Source organism: Hipposideros armiger, unplaced genomic scaffold (genome assembly GCF_001890085.2).
Source record: "Hipposideros armiger isolate ML-2016 unplaced genomic scaffold, ASM189008v1 scaffold_100, whole genome shotgun sequence".
Classification (NCBI taxonomy): domain Eukaryota; kingdom Metazoa; phylum Chordata; class Mammalia; order Chiroptera; family Hipposideridae; genus Hipposideros; species Hipposideros armiger.
This window is the reverse complement of record NW_017731450.1, coordinates 173,352-190,834: the sequence shown is the minus strand read 5'-3', so window position 1 is coordinate 190,834 and position 17,483 is coordinate 173,352. Positions and strand designations below refer to the sequence as shown.

Below are 17,483 nucleotides of genomic sequence, written 5' to 3'. Positions count from 1 at the left end.
CGCAGGCTTCATGAATCTTCACAGATGCCCCTTTCCACCCCACTGCGGGTCCCCGACTCCATCACAGCTCCTTCCAGTAACTCGGGATTGACACGCCCCAAACCCAGGCTGTTGTCCCAGCAACAGGGTTTCTGTTTGGTGCCTTGAAGGAACCAGCCGTTGCCCCAGTGCTGCCCCCTCCAAGCTGGCCAGAGGCGCGCCCCCAAATGCTTACCACCCACCAGAAGGGACTAAAAGAGCAGGAACAACAGGATGAAAGCATCAGTCTCCGCACCCCGCAAACTGGTCTTTGTTTGGCAGAGCGGGGGACGGGGCGGCCCACAGCCCCCGTGTTTCATCACAGGTGTGATATAGGCTGCTACCCATTCCTCTGTGTCCTTATCTGGAAAAAACAGAGACGGCGACACGAGAGTCACCGGCACAGTTTGGCAGTAATACGTGGTCAGGCAAAAGGAAGTGGGGTGTGTGGGTGGGGTGGCTGTGTGACCTCTTAGCACATCTCTAAATAGCTGGGAGCAAGGAAATCATGTCAGAAAGGACAAAGGCTCAGAGGCGCCTTCAGCCTTAGGAGGTAATGACTTTTATGTTTGATTGCTAAAGCGTGGCTCTCTGGCTGCCTGAGTGTAATGTGGGCGAGTTGGAGCTGAAACAATAGCCCTTTGTGTCCTCCTCTGCGTTTCATTCCTGGAGGGAGGTCAGAGAGCCTGGCTGGCCTGGCCGCCTGGGGAGCAGACCCCCATGGAAGCTGCCGGCACAGCTAGAACTTGCTGTGGGGTATTTTGTGGGAGCTTGGGGGAAGACTCACTCCGACTGCTTCAGTCTTAGAATCGAAGGGGTGAGCTCTCTGCCTCGCCTGCCACTTGGTTCTCAGGCCAAGCCACCTGCAGGAGAGGCAGCTCCGGGGCAAGTGCACAGGTGATCCGAGCCCTGGGAGAAAGTGTCTCGAGGCCGTAGCTGACGCCGGAGATTCCTCTAAGGCCATTTTCAGCAGTATTTCTGTTGTGTCCTTGTAGGTGCCCCATTTAATCCTGGGCCTTGCTGCAGGAATCTTGCGAGGGTGCTAGAGTGGCCTCTCCCCCAGCCCAGACTTTTTCTGGCAAGGGAAGTGCTGTCTGGATCTTTGAAGGGACCAGGGGAGGCGGGGGCAGGCTCCTCTGTGAAAGGCAAGGCTCCCTCTAAGTCAGCACGCCCCTCAACACCCCCCCCCAGAAGGTCATGTCCAGTTACTGCTGCTATGCCCCAGGGGACGGAACGCCTCTCCCCAGGCCCCTGGGCAGGTGTGTACCTGAGGAAAGGCACACACAGCCTCCTCCACGTAACGTGTAACGCGTTGGTGGCTGTTTCTCAGTGAATCTGCTGAGAGCTGGTTCTGGGCCGGAGGGCAGCTTGGACGGCCTGGGACGCTGCTCTGGTCCTCCCGTCCTTGCAAACTCTGAATAGGAGCCTGGTGCAGTGACGTGACAGAGAGCAGCTTGCTTTCTTCTTTTTTCTTGACAGAACCTTGATGGTGTGAGGTTGTGCTGGAGAGAGGGTCTTGGGGTCCAGTCGGGTCATACCAGACACGCTTCTTAGGGTGTCTCTGTGTTCATTAGAACATGAAAACCTCTAGGAGTTTCATAGGTAAAAATAACACACAAACCTGTTCAACTGTATTTAACCCAGCGTGTCTCAGCCTGTTACCGTCACACTTAAAAATACTGTTTGAGGGAAACACTGGCTGAAAATCGTACTCTTCCCGTTGAATCTGCATTTCAAGAGGCTTATTTGGGTTTAAATGAAAACAGTACTTTTTGAAATAAACTTTTTATTTTAGATCAGTTTAGGTTTCGTTGCACAGATTCAGCTTCCGATCTCAATGTAGGGTAACGGATTTGGATTTAGATTTCGGAACCTGATGCCGATAGAACAGGGAGTTTGCGTACGGAGGAGGTTAAGCTTCACGGCAGAATGGATGGAAAGGTGTCGAGTCCCTGCGCGCCCCTTGTCCCCACACATGCACAGCCTCCAGCACCAGTGACATCTCCCACCAGAGTGGCACACTTGTTACCATCCATGAACCTACAGTGTGACACGTCATTGTCACCCAAAGCCCAGCGTTTACTGTGTTAGCTCGGGCCGCCATGACAACATTCCAGACTGGAGGCTGACACTATAGGAACTATTCTTTTCCTCACAGTTCTAGAGACTGCCAATTCCTGATCAGGGTGCTTCCGTGGTCAGGTGCTGCCGAGAGCTCTTTTCTGCGTTGCAGATGGCGGCCTTCTCCCTGAGTCCTCGTGGTGGGGAGCGGGTGGTGGTGGGGAGGGTGGAAGGGAGAGAGAGAGAGTGTCTTCCTGTTACAAGGCCACAGCCTTATGGGATTAGAACCCCACCCCTATGACCGCCTTTCACCCTACTTACCCCCTAAAGACGTACAGTCACATTGAGGCTTAGGGCTGCAACATAAGAATTTGGGGGGGGGGAAACGACGACGACACAGTTCAGTGCGCAGCATTTATGTTATGTTGGGGCTCACTCTTGGTGTCACACCTTCTGTGGGTTTTAGCAAATATATAATGACATGCACCCTCCGTTACATCACATGGAGTCGTTTCATGGCCCTAAACACCCTCTGTGCTCTGCCTATTCATCCCTCCCTCCCCTGCAGGCAACCACGTACCTTTTTCCTGTCCCCTACTGTTGCCTTTTCCAGAATGTCATATAGTTTGACTCACACAGTCTGTAGCCTGTCAAGACTGGCTTCTTTCATGTAGTCCTGTGTGTTTAACGTTCCCCCATGTCTTCCCACGGCTTGATAGCTCATTTCCTTGTAGCACTGAATAATACTCCACGATCTGGGCGGACCACAGCTTATGTATCCATCCCCTACTGGGGGGCATCTTGGTGGCTTCCCAGTCTTGGCGATTATGAACACAGCTGCTCTAAACTCCCGTGTGCAGGGTTTCGTGTGAATGGAAGTTTTCCAATTAGCCGGAGAAGTACCTGGCGGCCCGGTTGCTGGAATGAGTAAAGTTCTTCCGTTGAGCCGTAGGCACCATCTCCTTTGCAGGAAGGAACAGCCCAACACCTTCCTAAGGACTATGAAACCGTATGCTCGGACCACTGAGCGTCTGTGTCCTCAGCTTTTACTCAGCCACCATCGCCATGTTTCTAGGGCTGCTGACAGCTCCAGATTACGAAGCTGTGGCTTTCCACAGCCACTGCCAAAATGGGAGTTCTAGGCTGAGGCCGCAGAAGCTGAGATGCAGGACTGAAGTTAGTTCTCTTGCATCTCTGCAGGTCCAGAAAGCTCCATTCATTCAGTCCATAAGGATCTAGGGAGAAGGCCCAGCAGGGTAGTTGGTGACTGTGCCCGAGGGTCTAACAGGCTGCCCATCCAGTGCTCTGTGGGCCTGAGCAGGTGCCTCATCCTCTGTCTGCCTCAGTCTCCTCATTGGTGAAATTGGAAGAATAGCAAACTATTGACGTCTCAAAGGCATTGTGCGGGTAAATGAAGTAATGCACGGAAGTGATAACAATGCATAGTCAGCAGTCAAGGGGTGTGTGTGTGTGTGTCTGCCTGTGACCAGCACTGCTGAGCAAGATGGAAAACAGGCTTACCCGTGAACAGTGTATCATCAAGTGGGGGAGACAAACCAACACGCGGCGGACTTGGAAGCCACACTTACCCAGAGTCATAGAAAGAGTCGATGTAAGTGCATGTGCGGAGGGGAGCCCAGCTCCAGGCATCCACAGGCTGCACAGTTGTGCTCTGACAGGCGATGCTTTTGTTGGGCTTCAGCCCACGGGGCTTTGGAGGCCGATGGAGCTGGGTGGGGAACGCTCTCAGGAGAGAGGATACCAGTGGCTCTCAGACATCGCTGTGAGTGAGAAGCCCCTGAAAGGCCCCTGGAAACCCAGATTGCTGAGCCTCTCCCTCTCCTCAACCTAGAGTGCCCAGTTTAGCAGGACTGGGTTAGGGCCCCAGAGCTTGCATACTGGCAAGCTCTCAGGCCACACTGGTGCCGCTCTTTTGGGGAGCACACACTGAGAAGCACTGAGAGGCTGTCTGCAGCAGAGCCTGAAACACGGGGGACAGCTGAGGGCTTCTGAGGAACCGGGGAGACTTCCCAGAGCATGGGGACTGCTGCTAGGCGTGGAGGATTTGGAGAAGTGGTGATGGGGCGGGGGCAGGGAAGAAACGCGTGCGTGAGACTCCGCTAGCCTTGAGGACCAGGGGTTTGCTGGAGGAAGTCGTGAGCATAAAAGGGGGACAGTGACTGGCTGGCCACTGCTTTCTCTCCCTTTAGTTTCTCTGACGGGGTAACTATTGGGAAGTAGGGACCTGCAGAAGTCCACAGCCCCAGAGCCTCGGGGTGAGATGGTGCTGGCCTCGTAGCCCTCTGGGGCCTGGTCGGCGTAGGTGGACTGCCCGCCTCAGTGGGCTGCTCTCCTTTGCAGCCCTCCCTCAACCTCGCATCCACACCTCCCCAGCACCACACACGGCGCTTTGATAACCCTAGCAGCAGCTTAATAAGTAACCTGCCTTATAAACATTTTGAATCGCTTAGATTGAATAATACTTATAATTGACCCGATGTTCTTAAAATAGCTTGTTGTTTCATGAGTTGACATTCACAGGAGGAAAACAAAGACTGTTTTTTCTTTCATTGTGCATTGTGACTCTCAGCAAATTCCTATTTGAAGTTGCAGCTGCTCCGTGTTTGCAGAGTCATATTCAGCCCATCCTGTGTTAGGAAGGCCGGGGATGGGCTTAGACAATGTATGCTTTTTTTTTGGTAAAATGTGTCCTATTGTTGTCACCATTTGAGTCACGGTTTTGAGTACACCTCAGAGAGCATCTGCTCTCCTGGAGAAAGAATGGGGCCAGGAAACTGGAACCTGATTGCTTAGCAGAGGGAGGCCTCCCTGCCTCGAGGTCAATGGAAATTATGGTCCAGGAAGAAAGGAAGCGAGAGGTCAAGCCTGCAATGTGTGCTAAGGGTCACGTCTTCCGAGAGGCCGTAAACAGGAAAAGGAGCCCAGCTCCGAAGCTGGTAAGAGGGAGGGAGTGTCTGGGAACGCGAGCCGGTGAGGACCAGTGGTCCAGAGCGGGGGGCAGTGGTTTACGGGCAGTGGTTCATCCTGGGATGTTGCCAGACGGTGGGGGCAGGCTTCACGGACCCCACGTTGGAGGGGTAAGCCCTCGGTTTCTGCCCTTCTGAAACCCATTTTGGGCTGATGTCCATCCTTGGACCACAGTGCACAGCGAATGATGATGGAAGAGGCTTCCGGAGGTTTTGTGTTACCTTCTTGAAAGATTATGGCCATCAGCTTGAACTTCCTTGAAGGCCGAGCTTGTGGTCGCAGTTCTCTTCTCAGCCACGTGCCACGTGTCCCCTCCCTTTAGCTCATGTCGGTCAGTGTCCAGGTTCTTAAAACCCGACATATAACAAAGACATCTACTCTCCAGGCAGGTGATATGTCCCAGCAATTTCCAATATATTACTTCTCACTCACTCTTCACAGCAAGTGTCCATGGGAGGTGACTGTATAAGGTTTTACAGAAGGGAAAAACCTGGAGTTCGTAGAGGTTACGTACTTTCTCCCACATCACATGACCAAGTNTGTTAGTTAGGATCTAGGGTAGTCATCCAGTGTTTCTTTGCAGGTAAAGATGAGTACAGATATGCTCCAAGTTTGCACAGTATTCATCCTGTAATGCACACTGTTCTGCATTTGCCTCTTTTCTCTCGGTATGTTTGCAGACCTTCTCACTGTGATGCCTAGGAGGCCCTCTCCTCCTTGTCGCTGCCTAGCATTTCGTTGTGTGTACTGTCCATGGCTCGTTTAACCTGCCCCCTACGTGGGTTGTTTTTAACCTCTCGGAATGTCGGACAAGACCGTGATGACTAAGTACATACACCGGCCACACGGAATTTCTGGGTCAGTGGGTAAAGGGAGGTAAAATGTTGTTAGTTGCCAGCAGACTCCCCCACCCCACCCTCCGTTCACGTGTTGGATCTTGTTGAGCTCTAGCCAATAAAGTGAGAGTGGGTATTGACCCACAGCGGCACCAAGAGTGTTTGGTCAAACGTTTGAATGTTTGCCAGTGGGATAGTTGAGAAGTGGCCTCCTGTATAGTTATTAATAATTCGCATGTCTCTTCTTATGAATGCATACATTTGAGTGCCATTTGTGTTCTTTTCCTTATGAATTATCTGTTATTCTTTGATTACTTTCTATTAAGCTGTTGCTCTTCTATGTCCAGCTTCTAAAACTATTTTAGGGAGGTTAACTCTTTGGGGTAAGTCTTGCCAATTTTTTTTTTGTTTTGACATTTTGTTATTTATTTTGATATTCCTTGGCTTTGCAGAAGTTTTTGAAATTTATATATGAAGAGGAACATTGCAGAAAGAAAAACAGTTTCTCTCCATACCAATCAAACTGTGATTGCACGAGTGTGAGTGTGTCTTTTCTTGGTCTGTAGTGTCTGCTGACATAACGAGCATGTACTTTTTAAGCTCACTTTCCACCCACCAAAATGGGATCCGCAAGTCACTGGTTACCACTGCAAAATGACATTCTGTGGCCTGCACTTTTCAATTTTTCTGCTGTTATTGCGTTGGTGTCACTTTTCAAAAATGACATTTATGCACTTACAGTTTTTAATATTATGGAAAATGCTGTAATGAACATTTTCTTGCTCCCAGTTTTTTTACTTTATGGGTCAGTTCCCAGGGATGGGGTTACTTGCCTAAAGGATTTAAACACTTTGAAGGTCCTTGAAAAATATCGTGTATTGCCTCTCAAAAGTGTCCTATCCTTGTATATTACCAGTAGCCATGTTTGTTAGTTAGCGTCTCCATAACTGTAACCAAATTATTATTCAGCAAANGTCTTACCCAGCCCTGAGTTTGGGAAGCATGGGGTGCAGGTATAGTGAAGCACATTCTTACCTGTCTCAGGTGCCTGATAAGTGTCATAAAGCTCCAACCAGGGGGTTCGGGTAAGAGAAGATGCAACCACGTGTTCCTTCAGTCAACAGGCAGTTACGGAGAGGCCTCCGTGGTTCAGCTGCTGGCTGAGAGCCGGGCACCCACACCTGCCCCATGTTCCCCGGGCAGCATGCCACGGGCATCGGCGTGATACATGCAGCCACAGGAAAATGCATGCTCTCGGGAACACAGACCGTGGGTGGGTGAGGAGGTGGCCAGAGATTGCTCCCTGAGGGTGGGGAGTGAAGGTGACTTCCACAGATGAGATACGTGTGGAGTGTCTGATGCCCCAGGCACCGCTGGGATGCACTTGGCGCAGAAGGGAACACAGCTGCCAGGGCCCTGGCCTTTACGACGCTTCCCTGTCAGAAAAGCTGCCTGGTGTCAGGGGGCAGTGGTGCCTGGGCTGTGTCTGGAGGGCCGGTGGCACTTGGGTGGTGGGATGGAAGCCAGTGTGGGAAGGTGTGGCCCATTTGGAGGGTACCGGGGCCTGAAGGGGGAGGACTTCAAGGACTGGGCTCCCTGGGATGTTTCCACAGCAGACACTGGAGACCCGTTTGATCCCATCCATAACCTTTCTAACAAAAGCTTCTCTTCCTCGGCTGCTATGGTTTTACCCTCCTGGGGGGCAGCTGGGTCGGAGGGAGGTGTCTTGTTTGGTGCCCTTAGGAGGCGTGGAGGGAAGGGTGGGGATGGGGTGGGCCTTCGGCCACTTTGAGGTTAGAATGAGTGTCACCATCCATATAGGAAAGGAGTCCCCTACAGACAAGTAGGGACCTCCGGCTAAAACTTCTCAGAGGACCGGAGCGAGTTCTCTGAGACCCTGGGCCCGTCTGTAGTCGCTTGGCCACCGCCCTACCCCCACTCCATGGACCCTGGCTGCAGCCGGGACAAGTGACCCCTGTGTTGGTCGTGGGAGAGGCCGCGAGGGGTCTGATGGCCTGTGCTTCTCTCGTTTCAGACTGCTCTGCCATGACCACTGCGCGATACCGGCCCACGTGGGACCTGGCCCTCGACCCGCTGGTGTCCTGCAAGCTGTGCCTCGGGGAGTACCCGCTGGAGCAGATGACAACCTTGGCCCAGTGCCAGTGCATCTTCTGTACTCTGGTTGGTCTCTGGGAGGGAGGCAGCATGTCTGCAAGGATGGTGGGAAGAGCCTTCGCTTGTGTTTCTACACACCCCCCGCAGACCTCTGGCCTCACGGTCGCTATTGCCGAGTCCCCTTTGGGGGCTTTCGCCTGTTACGGGAGGAAGTAGCCAAGTCAGCCGGGGCCCCAGGTAGATTTCCATTGCAGGGGCCTCTGGTGCAAACATAGTCTGCTCCACGGAGCTTAGAAGCCAGGAGAGCACCCTGGAGAACCTGAGAGGCATGCGTTCTCCTTTTTGGAAAGGAAAACCTTCACCACACCCGTTTTAGATTTAGCAGTTATGTGGTTGGGTGATAGCAGCACTCACCTGGCACTGGCTTTGCTGAGCTAGAATGCATGCGTACATTGAAGTCACATTAAATTCACTTAAGATGGAGCCCATGTTGTTTGGGGCCAAATGACCTACTGCTCTTAATGGTTCTAGGGACGTCTGTTTCCAGCAGGCCTAACTCAGACCCAATATTTTACACGTCAGAAAAGGAAAAGGAGGGTATCGGGTTTACTTTTCAGTTCATCTCATTCAATTTTACTTGATTTTTCTTCTCGTTCAAGGAATACAAAAAAAGGGGTGGGGCAAGTCCAGAAAAGAAAAATCAAAAGTCCAGAAAAGAAAAAAAAAGGAACTGTTTCTTCAAACTAAAAAACCCACGAAAGTCACTTGCGAATTTTGCGTGGTAGATGGACCGCATGGGTGGCCTGCCTACGTGCTTACTATCTAGATGAAACTCCGTCACTAGGCAGTCTTGTCTTCCTTTTGCAGGAGATGTGTTCTTCATCCTTAGCATTTTTCACACGCTTACTTGAAATGCTTACGTCTCCATCTCCTGACTGTCCCTGCCAGAGGCGCGCGTCCTGAGGGTCAGGATTCTGGGCCTGCAAGCCCGGGTTTGCTGCAGGACGCATGACGGCCCGTCGATGAAGGCTCACGGGCTTGCACTGCAGCCAGTCGCTCTCGGTGTCCTAGTTGACAGAAGAGGAATGGGCCTCAGCCCGGAGGCCTGAGATGGGGGAGGAAGGGAGGGAGCCGGTGGGTGGGAGCAGGGGACAGACAGACCGCCTTCCACTAACCCAGGAGAGCAGCTCAGCCTCCTTGCTAGAGGGCGAGGGAGATGGTGGAGCAGGTCTGACGGATGAAACAACTCGCTTCGCGCCTGAGGGACTTCCACAGTGTCCACCAATGGACTGGAGGCCCCTCTGCCCTGGTGCCCTGGGCACGTGTGCTGCCTCTCAGCCACCTGTCACCCTGGGGGACGCCTGTGGTGACCAGGGTCTGCGTCCTTCCCCTGGAAGGAGTCCATGAGGCTGGCCCTTCACCCAGGCTTTCCTTTGTTGTTGTTGCTTTGGTTTTCTATTTCTAGAGAATTGTAGTAAAAATAAATACGCAACTCCAATTCAGATCAAATGCTTAATTTAAATCGGGGCCTATGAAAGGAGGAAAATGGCACTGTTTTCTCAAAGAGGGGTTACAGGGCGGAGCAGGAAATAGTGTGAGTGTGGTTTTACTATTTTTTTTCCACAACCATTTCTGCAAAATGTAAATGTTGAGAGCAGTTCCCTTGTTTCTGCAACTCGCCGCAGTGTGACGCGAGGAAGCACCTGTGTGTGGGCAGGTGGGCGGTGTGGGGGGCCTGCCCCCGACTCCTTCAGTCACCGTGTTCCCCTCTGTGTGGGCCTCTAGTCACCCCAGCCCGGGACAAGCTCTGGGGAGGAGCCCATGGCCAGCGGACTTGAAACTGTTGACAGACAGGGGAGGTGGGAAGAGTGCAGAGAGACGACCGCGTAAGACTGAAAGGTGGGGGCACTCTTGACAAAGTGATTGCTAGATAAACATGTTACCTTCTCAGGTGACGGGAGTCAGGCATCCCCACGGTCAAGTCCAGGCTTTCTTGGATTTCAGAGGCCTCAGTCACCTCATCTGTAAAACGGGCTAAACACAGTTTCCCCGAGTTTCCAGTGGGGGAGCATGTGTGAAGCACCTGCTAGGCGGCAGGGCCTCCTGCAGGCCCAGCTCCTCCTCTGCCTCTCGGTTTGCGCTTAGAACCGCAGGAATGAAGGAGAGCTTGCGGCAGCTTTCCCGCACGTGCGTCCTGGGGACTCTGGTCCTAAAAGATGTGCTCAGCACGACTGTTGTGGTTCAGTGGGTTTGCTGAGCCACACGCTGTGCCCCTCTTCACGCGTCCCCACCAACATGTCCTGATGCCCAGGAGCGTGACGGAAGCCCTGAGGAACCCATAGCGAGGGACAAACTGTAGTTTTTACCTGCGTGTCCCAAATTTATCTGGACTGGAGAAATGTGTGCCTGCCAGGTACGACATGGCACAATCTGAGGCGTTCCTGGGATCAGCCTGCCCTGGCAAGTGTGGGTCCTGGAAACAGTTTTCAGAGCATCCTTTAGCTCAGGGTCCCTTTGTACAAACGGAAGTCTTCAGGAAAGCCTAAAGGTATGTACAGTGGTTGGAACCAGGCCTGCGCTGTCAGCGTGGACCCTGCGGCCACCAGCCCCGCTGATTATCTGTCCTGCATGTTGGCTCCTGGGGTCTCAGAGGACCTTCGACCTTCAGGACGTCGGGGCCTCGCCGTGGGCTAGGCTTTCCAGATGGAAAAAGGCCGACTGGCAGGTGGGGTGACGAGGTGTGTGCGGGGGCTGAGAGGGGACCCGAGAGCTGGGGCTTCTAGCAGCCCAGATGACAACAGCACAGTCCTAGCTTTGCGAGTCCCTTCTGTGTCCCCGTGGGCGGAACTGCTTCTCGATCTGTGTTGTCAGGTGTCACACAGGCCCCCAGTGTCTCTGCCAGCACTGCTTGCTCACAGGCACTACCAGCGTGGTTTTCATCTTTATCTCTGGCTTTTAGGACCCATCTAAAATGTTACCTTGTGGATAAAGATGATGGAGAACAGCATGTGTTGATGGTGGTGAAATCCCAAATGCTTTATACGTTACCTCAGTGCTCATAAAACCCTGTGAAATGGGCGGCATTCTCTATCCAGGAGAAAGGAACCGCAGCTGAGGGTGTTCGCTGGGTGTGTTGGACTCTTGTGCTCTTGCTCCTTGCATTATAGTCTGATAATTATCTGTTAAGGGCGCACGAGACAACTCTGACTCCTGGGATCGGCTTTGCTGAGAAACTTGGCACAGGGCGGACGTCCTGCTCTGGAGGCAATACTCTGCCGCACACTAGGCCCAGGGCGGAGGGCTTCCTTCACGCACCTCCACATCCTGCACCTTCCTACCGGGGCGGGACATGTGGGCCCCGCTTTCCCTCTCCTTATTCTGTGCACTTGCTTCTCACCCGAAACCCCCCTCCGGTCTCCCAGGAGGCCCCCATAGGTCCTGCAGCCGTCAGGGTCCTGGAAACCTGCCCCAGCATTGGCAAGATGCCCAAATGGGAACACGTGTCCGTCTCCCTAGCCCTTCCTGATTCTTGAGATAACAAACAAACAAACACACAAACAAAACTCTTGGTTTCTCCACTTGATGGAGGGAGGACACCTCACAAGGGTGTCACATGTTGTTGGGTGGACGAGCGGGGAAAGTGATGAGCATAGAGCCTGGTGTTTCGACATCTGATCCCTGACAGCAGAATTGATATGACAGCAGGGAAACACCTCAGTCTCCGCTTGTGTGCTGCATACACATTTTCACAGATGTTTCTCTGTGAGCCCCTTTGTTTCTTGTGCTCATTTCATGACATCTTTTTGCTCGTGGATTGGAAAACGCAGCTCGTGAATCAGCATTGACTTTCTATCTGGGAGAAGACTGGGCACGGAGTGTGGCCAGACACTTGACCCTCATCTCGTCTTCTGTAGTAGGCAAACCGATTCTCCCAAAACATCGGCATTTTGCAGAAATTGTGCAGGTGCTTTCCGGTGGCGCAGAACGTTCGCTCTGGGCAGCTTTCAGCGACGTGATGCCATGCTGGCACGTGCAAGCTCTTGACGGTGACGCTTAGAGTCGTAGATGTCCCCTGCGTGTACGTTTCACACCAGCTTTGATTGTTGTGTTTTCCTTCTCAGAGAGAGCACACCCTTTCTCATGACGGGCTGCTCTGCGCAAGATCCTGAGACTCCAGCGTTTTATTGGCTTATGGCGTTCCATGTTCTCCAGAGACCCAATATAGACCAACTTAATTATAGAAAGTAAAATATTGTCACTACGGCTTTGATTTTCATTTGCCTGTGACTAAGAAACGTGTCACGTGGATAGACACACAACAGATAACATCGGTCCCCGTTTACTTGGCAGCTGCCATGTAGTGGCATCCTGCGCAGCTAGATGCTTTTAGACACTTCCTCTGTCACTGTCACAAAAGTCCAGCAGGTCACACATTCCTACTTTTTTGCCGAGAGAGCTGCTCTTCAAGGAATCGTCTGTGGCCCCTGCCTACAAGGACGAGCATTCCTTGAGTCTGTCTGGCTCCAAAGCCTGAGGTCTGTCTGTCCTCAGATTCACCTTAGGGCCAGCCATAAACAGGCCATTCCAGGGACCTGCCCCCTGCAAACAGACCACTGCCGCGGGGGCTCAGCGTACCACTCAGCCCCCGCGCTGCCTCCCAGACGGGTCCCTGGTGCCAGCATGGCAGGCACAGGCCTGATGGAGGTCCTCTCATCTGGGGGGTCCTGTGTGCTGGTTTCGATGACGTCACCTCTGAAACCTCTGCCTCCCTGTTTCTCAGGTGGAGCTCCAAGTCTGGGCGCCTCCTTCTCGGTCCCCTGGGAGCTCTTTATAGTCGTTGGGTGGGTGAAAGGTAGGCGGTCCGAGTACAGTCTTAAGTCCAGGACCGCTGGGATGGACAGAAGGACCAGGCTGCAACGCAGGCCTCGGCTCATGAGCACCAGCATCGCAGTTGTCACTTAAAGTCACAGCTTTCTGAGTTAGTGCTCTTGAGAGAAGCGGTAGGAAATGGCTCTTTTTGAGGATTTCCTTGCTTTCTGTTCTTGACAGAAATTTGCCATCTGGAGTCTCTAATGAGTGACGTATCCCAGTCTGATGGAATGGTGAGAATTACCATTTAGATCCAGTTATTATTTCCACATTGAGCATATAGTGCTTCCATGTAGTCTTCCAGACTCGCTCTCTTGTATACGATTCTGACAGCTCCACTCCAAGGCAGTGAAACCACCCTGATTTGCAGCGATTTGCAGCTCGGGGAGATGAGGCTGAGAGAGGAACAGACCCCTGCCAGGCGCTGGGAGGAGGTGCAGCTGGACTTCGTGCTGGGCCCATCCATTAGTAATGACCAAGCATCCTTGCAGTGAAATAGCTTGTGTGTTTTTTAGGGGTGGGCCTTAGAAAACATAGCGGGGCGCTTTTCTCGGTGAATTGTGATTACAGCATTTAGTCGTGTGATTATAGTAATGCTGGCATCATGAACCCCACGTACTATATTGGGGCTGGGATTATAAGCCAACTTGGGGCTGCATGCGAGGCCAGGTTCCTGCGCTCCCCGAGTTCTTCGGTAAGCCCTTCTCAGTTTCTGCCTGAGTCGCCTTTGGTAGTGAGCTCACCGGACGGCCCGGTCTCTCGTTGAATTGTTTTTCATGTGTTCTTCAGGGAAGCCCTGGATGTCCAAGACGAGTAGTCTATAAAGCAAGAGTCACTGGTTCTGTGAAGGGCCTCATCATCTCCGATATGGAGTCTGCTTTGTGTCTCGCACTTGACCTCTCTGGCTTAGGTCACATGCTCGGCTGTCCTCCAAGTAGGTGAGGCTGTAGTCACTGCCGGCCAGTGAGGTGTCTGTGCAGGAGGCCTGGCGGCTGTAACCCGGGCTCTCAGCAGGACAGCAGGGCATCTTAGGTCGTGAGGCTGTCTGGAGTCTGGGCTGTGCTCTTGCTGTGGGTAACCCAGCAAGCTCCTTCTCTGGTGACTCTGCTCACGTCTGACAGATGGAAGGGTCATCCTGTTCCCATGAGAATGTTCTAAGGAGGACGTGACACAATGGACTAGAAAGCATTGAGGACAGCGCCTGACATCCGGTGTGCACCTGAGCAATCTGACTCCTCAACTGCCGTCAGCCTTCTCCCCCCGCTGCCGGTCTCCCTGGCCGTGTGTTCGCTGCGGCTGTGTGCAGGGACCCGACCCGCAGCCTTAGTTCTATAAGCCAGCATGCAGCCCGTGGCACAGAGGGCGCGCTCCATAGGCATGTGTTGAGTGAATCAAACCTCAGACTCAGTGGTTGTGAAGGGCTACCCAGTGAAATTACGGGACTATAATGGAACAAGGTGCTTGATTGGTCATTTTTTATTGTGCATCTCTGCTGCTTCAGCCTTAAGGAAGTTAAGATGTTTACAGATTCGTCTTCTCTCCTCTCTCTCTCTCTTTTTCCAGTGCCTGAAACAGTATGTCGAGCTCTTGATCAAAGAAGGATTAGAAACCGCCATTAGCTGTCCGGACGCCACCTGCCCTAAACAGGGCCGCCTGCAGGACAAGGAGGCACGTGCGAAGGGACAAACCGGGCTTTGTCACGCGTCCAGCACACCCTGCGTGGCTTCTCAGGGCGTCCTGGCTTCTGTTCCGGCTGACCTTGCCTTAGGTGTCAGCCCTCAGCTTGTTACACTCCTTGTTTGTATTTTTTCCCCCTTAGATTGAGTGCATGGTTGCGGCTGAAATTATGCAGAGATATAAAAAGCTGCAATTTGAAAGAGGTAGGTACCTTATGTGGTTACAATCCCTGTGAGAGAATCCAGATAACTTGGGTCGGGGGGCACTCTCGGTAGATATGATTGCACATCATTTGGCTGCCCTAGAAGGGGAAAAGTCGACGTGAACTAGACTTCTGAAATTCGGCTGCCACTTGCATTCTCTGAAGAGCTCAGAGGTGAAAGGCTTTAGCTGGGATCTACGCGGTAGCCGGAAGGATTCAGGAAACACAGCTTGTTTATAGGGATGTGGGCCAATGGGGGAGGTCTAATGAGATGTGGCCCTCCTGGGACATTAGTCTTCAGCCAGGGGAAGGCCTGGTTTCAGGGCGAAACTCTTAGACCTGCGCTGAGTGTAAGAGGCATAAAGGCATGGCAGAAGGCTGGCGGCTGGGCATAGGACAGGCATGGTGACCTCCATCCTGACAGCCAAGCGTAGCCTTTTCCTTGGCACTCACTGTCCACCTCATGCGGGCCTAGCCCAGCAGGTGCTGAGTCCCTGTAAGTATCACAACAGCCCTCACTGTTGTCCTTATCTATTACACTGCCCCCCCAGAGGCTAACTGACTCACCCTGATGCCCATCTCTTGGGGTGCGGACCAGACCCCCTCCCGTGGTGCCCTGCCCAGCCCTCCTGGCTGGAGCTGGGCCTGCCCAGACTCGGGGGTTCTCCAGGGGTGGCCTGGCCTGTACACAAAGGAGCTATAAAGTTGATGACAACGTTGTTGAGGGGACATTGCAAGGCTCTGTGACATTTGACCGTCAGGACAGGTCCTTCGCTTTGCTCCATGAAGTTCACCAGGATTGCAATGTGATGTTTTAAGGGGTCTGTGGATTCGCTTTGGCCTCACTTTTATGTGTATTCTGGCCCTTGGGTTTATCTGAAAAAGAGCAGATAACCAACATGCGCCCATGACACGCCTTGTGCACCACTTTACGGTGAACATTCCACATCCAAATTCTAAACTTTTCAGCTCAGTTTGCGATGGCCGAAGTCTGCCGTCCCCTCCTCCTGGACGGGTTCTCAGATCGCCGTCTGAATGAGGCTTCACTGCTTCGGGGCTACCCTGAGTCTGGAGAGGGATGGAACGCAGAACAAACCAGAGGAAGGTGTCAGAAGACTCCTAATTTACTTTAGCTAAACGCAGGAAATCTTTTCTGCATGCGTTTTTTTTTTTTAAGAAATACTAAAGATAGCTCTGTTTCCTCATGAGCTTACTTCTCAAAAAGAAAAAAAAAAAGTGTGGCCAACTTAAAAAACCAGCATTTTTGATGGCATTGAAATTTCAAGAGCTTGTTTCTCTAAATGGCATTTATCATTTGGTTTGGACAGTTTATAACTTAAATATAATGCCGTGTGATACAAAAGTCAGTGTGTAGAGCTGTAAAATTGATTGATTTGGCTTTCTGAGAATTTCAGGCTCTTCTGAAAACATTTTCCAGTGAAAATCTTGATGGAAACTGGCGGTTCTTTGGGTTACAAGAAAATGAACTTTGTATGACATTGAATTTAATTTGAAAATGCAGCTGGGTAAATGTTCCTACCTAATAATTTTTTAACTGTTATTTTTCTTCAGTACTTTGGCATAGTCAAAGAAGACTTTTTTCTTTTGCATACAAATGAGGCTAACTTGACTTAGGTTAAAAAAATACACCTCTCAGACCTATCACTTGAAACCATTTTGCTAGCATTACCATAAAAGCCAAAAAAAATATGGACTCAGACTTAATGTGACTAAAGACCTGTCTGAATGAAATGTTAAAATGTTAGAGCTAAAATGCAGCTATTGATAGTAGCCAGCCATCGAGTAAGTTTTGAGATGTGATCAGAAAGCAAGTTTTGACTTGTTCTGTCCCTTTGCAACGTAGTCAGTGTAGGATGCCCTGGAAGAAAGACAGTTGCATGAATTTTCTGAAAACATTTAGTTACTCACATGTCCTGTGGTTAATTAAAGCTACAAACACTGTCTCCATTGGGTCTTAGGATGTCTCATTTGATAGAAGAGGCTTGATTTTAATTGAAACTTCCCCAATCCTCCAGCTGGGCCTTAGGCCAGCAGGAAGCCAGGCAAGAGGGTGGCAGGATTTTTTTCTTTCTGAGTACCTGCCCCCCCCCCAGCTGGGAGACCCCACAGGCTGAGAGGGGACAGGCTTTCGAGGGACAGGCCCATCGCCCTCTCTTGCGTGCCCTGCTGAGCTGCACCCACGCTCCTGCCTCGGCACTGACCCTGTCATGCTGGAGGTGTGTCTGTACCTGTCCATCCTCCTGAGGCTCCTGATGCCAGAGGCAGACCTGTGGCTTCCTGGGTTCTTTATCCCACTGACGGCAGCACAGCCCCGTNTTTGCCTGTGACTAAGAAACGTGTCACGTGGATAGACACACAACAGATAACATCGGTCCCCGTTTACTTGGCAGCTGCCATGTAGTGGCATCCTGCGCAGCTAGATGCTTTTAGACACTTCCTCTGTCACTGTCACAAAAGTCCAGCAGGTCACACATTCCTACTTTTTTGCCGAGAGAGCTGCTCTTCAAGGAATCGTCTGTGGCCCCTGCCTACAAGGACGAGCATTCCTTGAGTCTGTCTGGCTCCAAAGCCTGAGGTCTGTCTGTCCTCAGATTCACCTTAGGGCCAGCCATAAACAGTCCATTCCAGGGACCTGCCCCCTGCAAACAGACCACTGCCGCGGGGGCTCAGCGTGCCACTCAGCCCCCGCGCTGCCT

The 17,483-nt window shown here is 52.0% G+C and overlaps 1 protein-coding gene across 1 annotated transcript in view; it reads left to right on the top strand.

The window, feature by feature from the left end:
- The first annotated feature begins 7,938 nt into the window (after window positions 1-7,938).
- RNF144A (ring finger protein 144A) overlaps window positions 7,939-17,483 on the top strand; it is a 32,503-nt gene continuing 22,958 nt past the window's right edge. Inside the window, exons 1-3 of the mRNA XM_019646287.1 lie at window positions 7,939-8,084; window positions 14,451-14,555; window positions 14,707-14,767. Coding sequence (XP_019501832.1) covers window positions 7,950-8,084; window positions 14,451-14,555; window positions 14,707-14,767 — 301 coding nt within the window. The 5' untranslated portion in view covers window positions 7,939-7,949. The remainder of the gene's footprint in view (window positions 8,085-14,450; window positions 14,556-14,706; window positions 14,768-17,483) is intronic.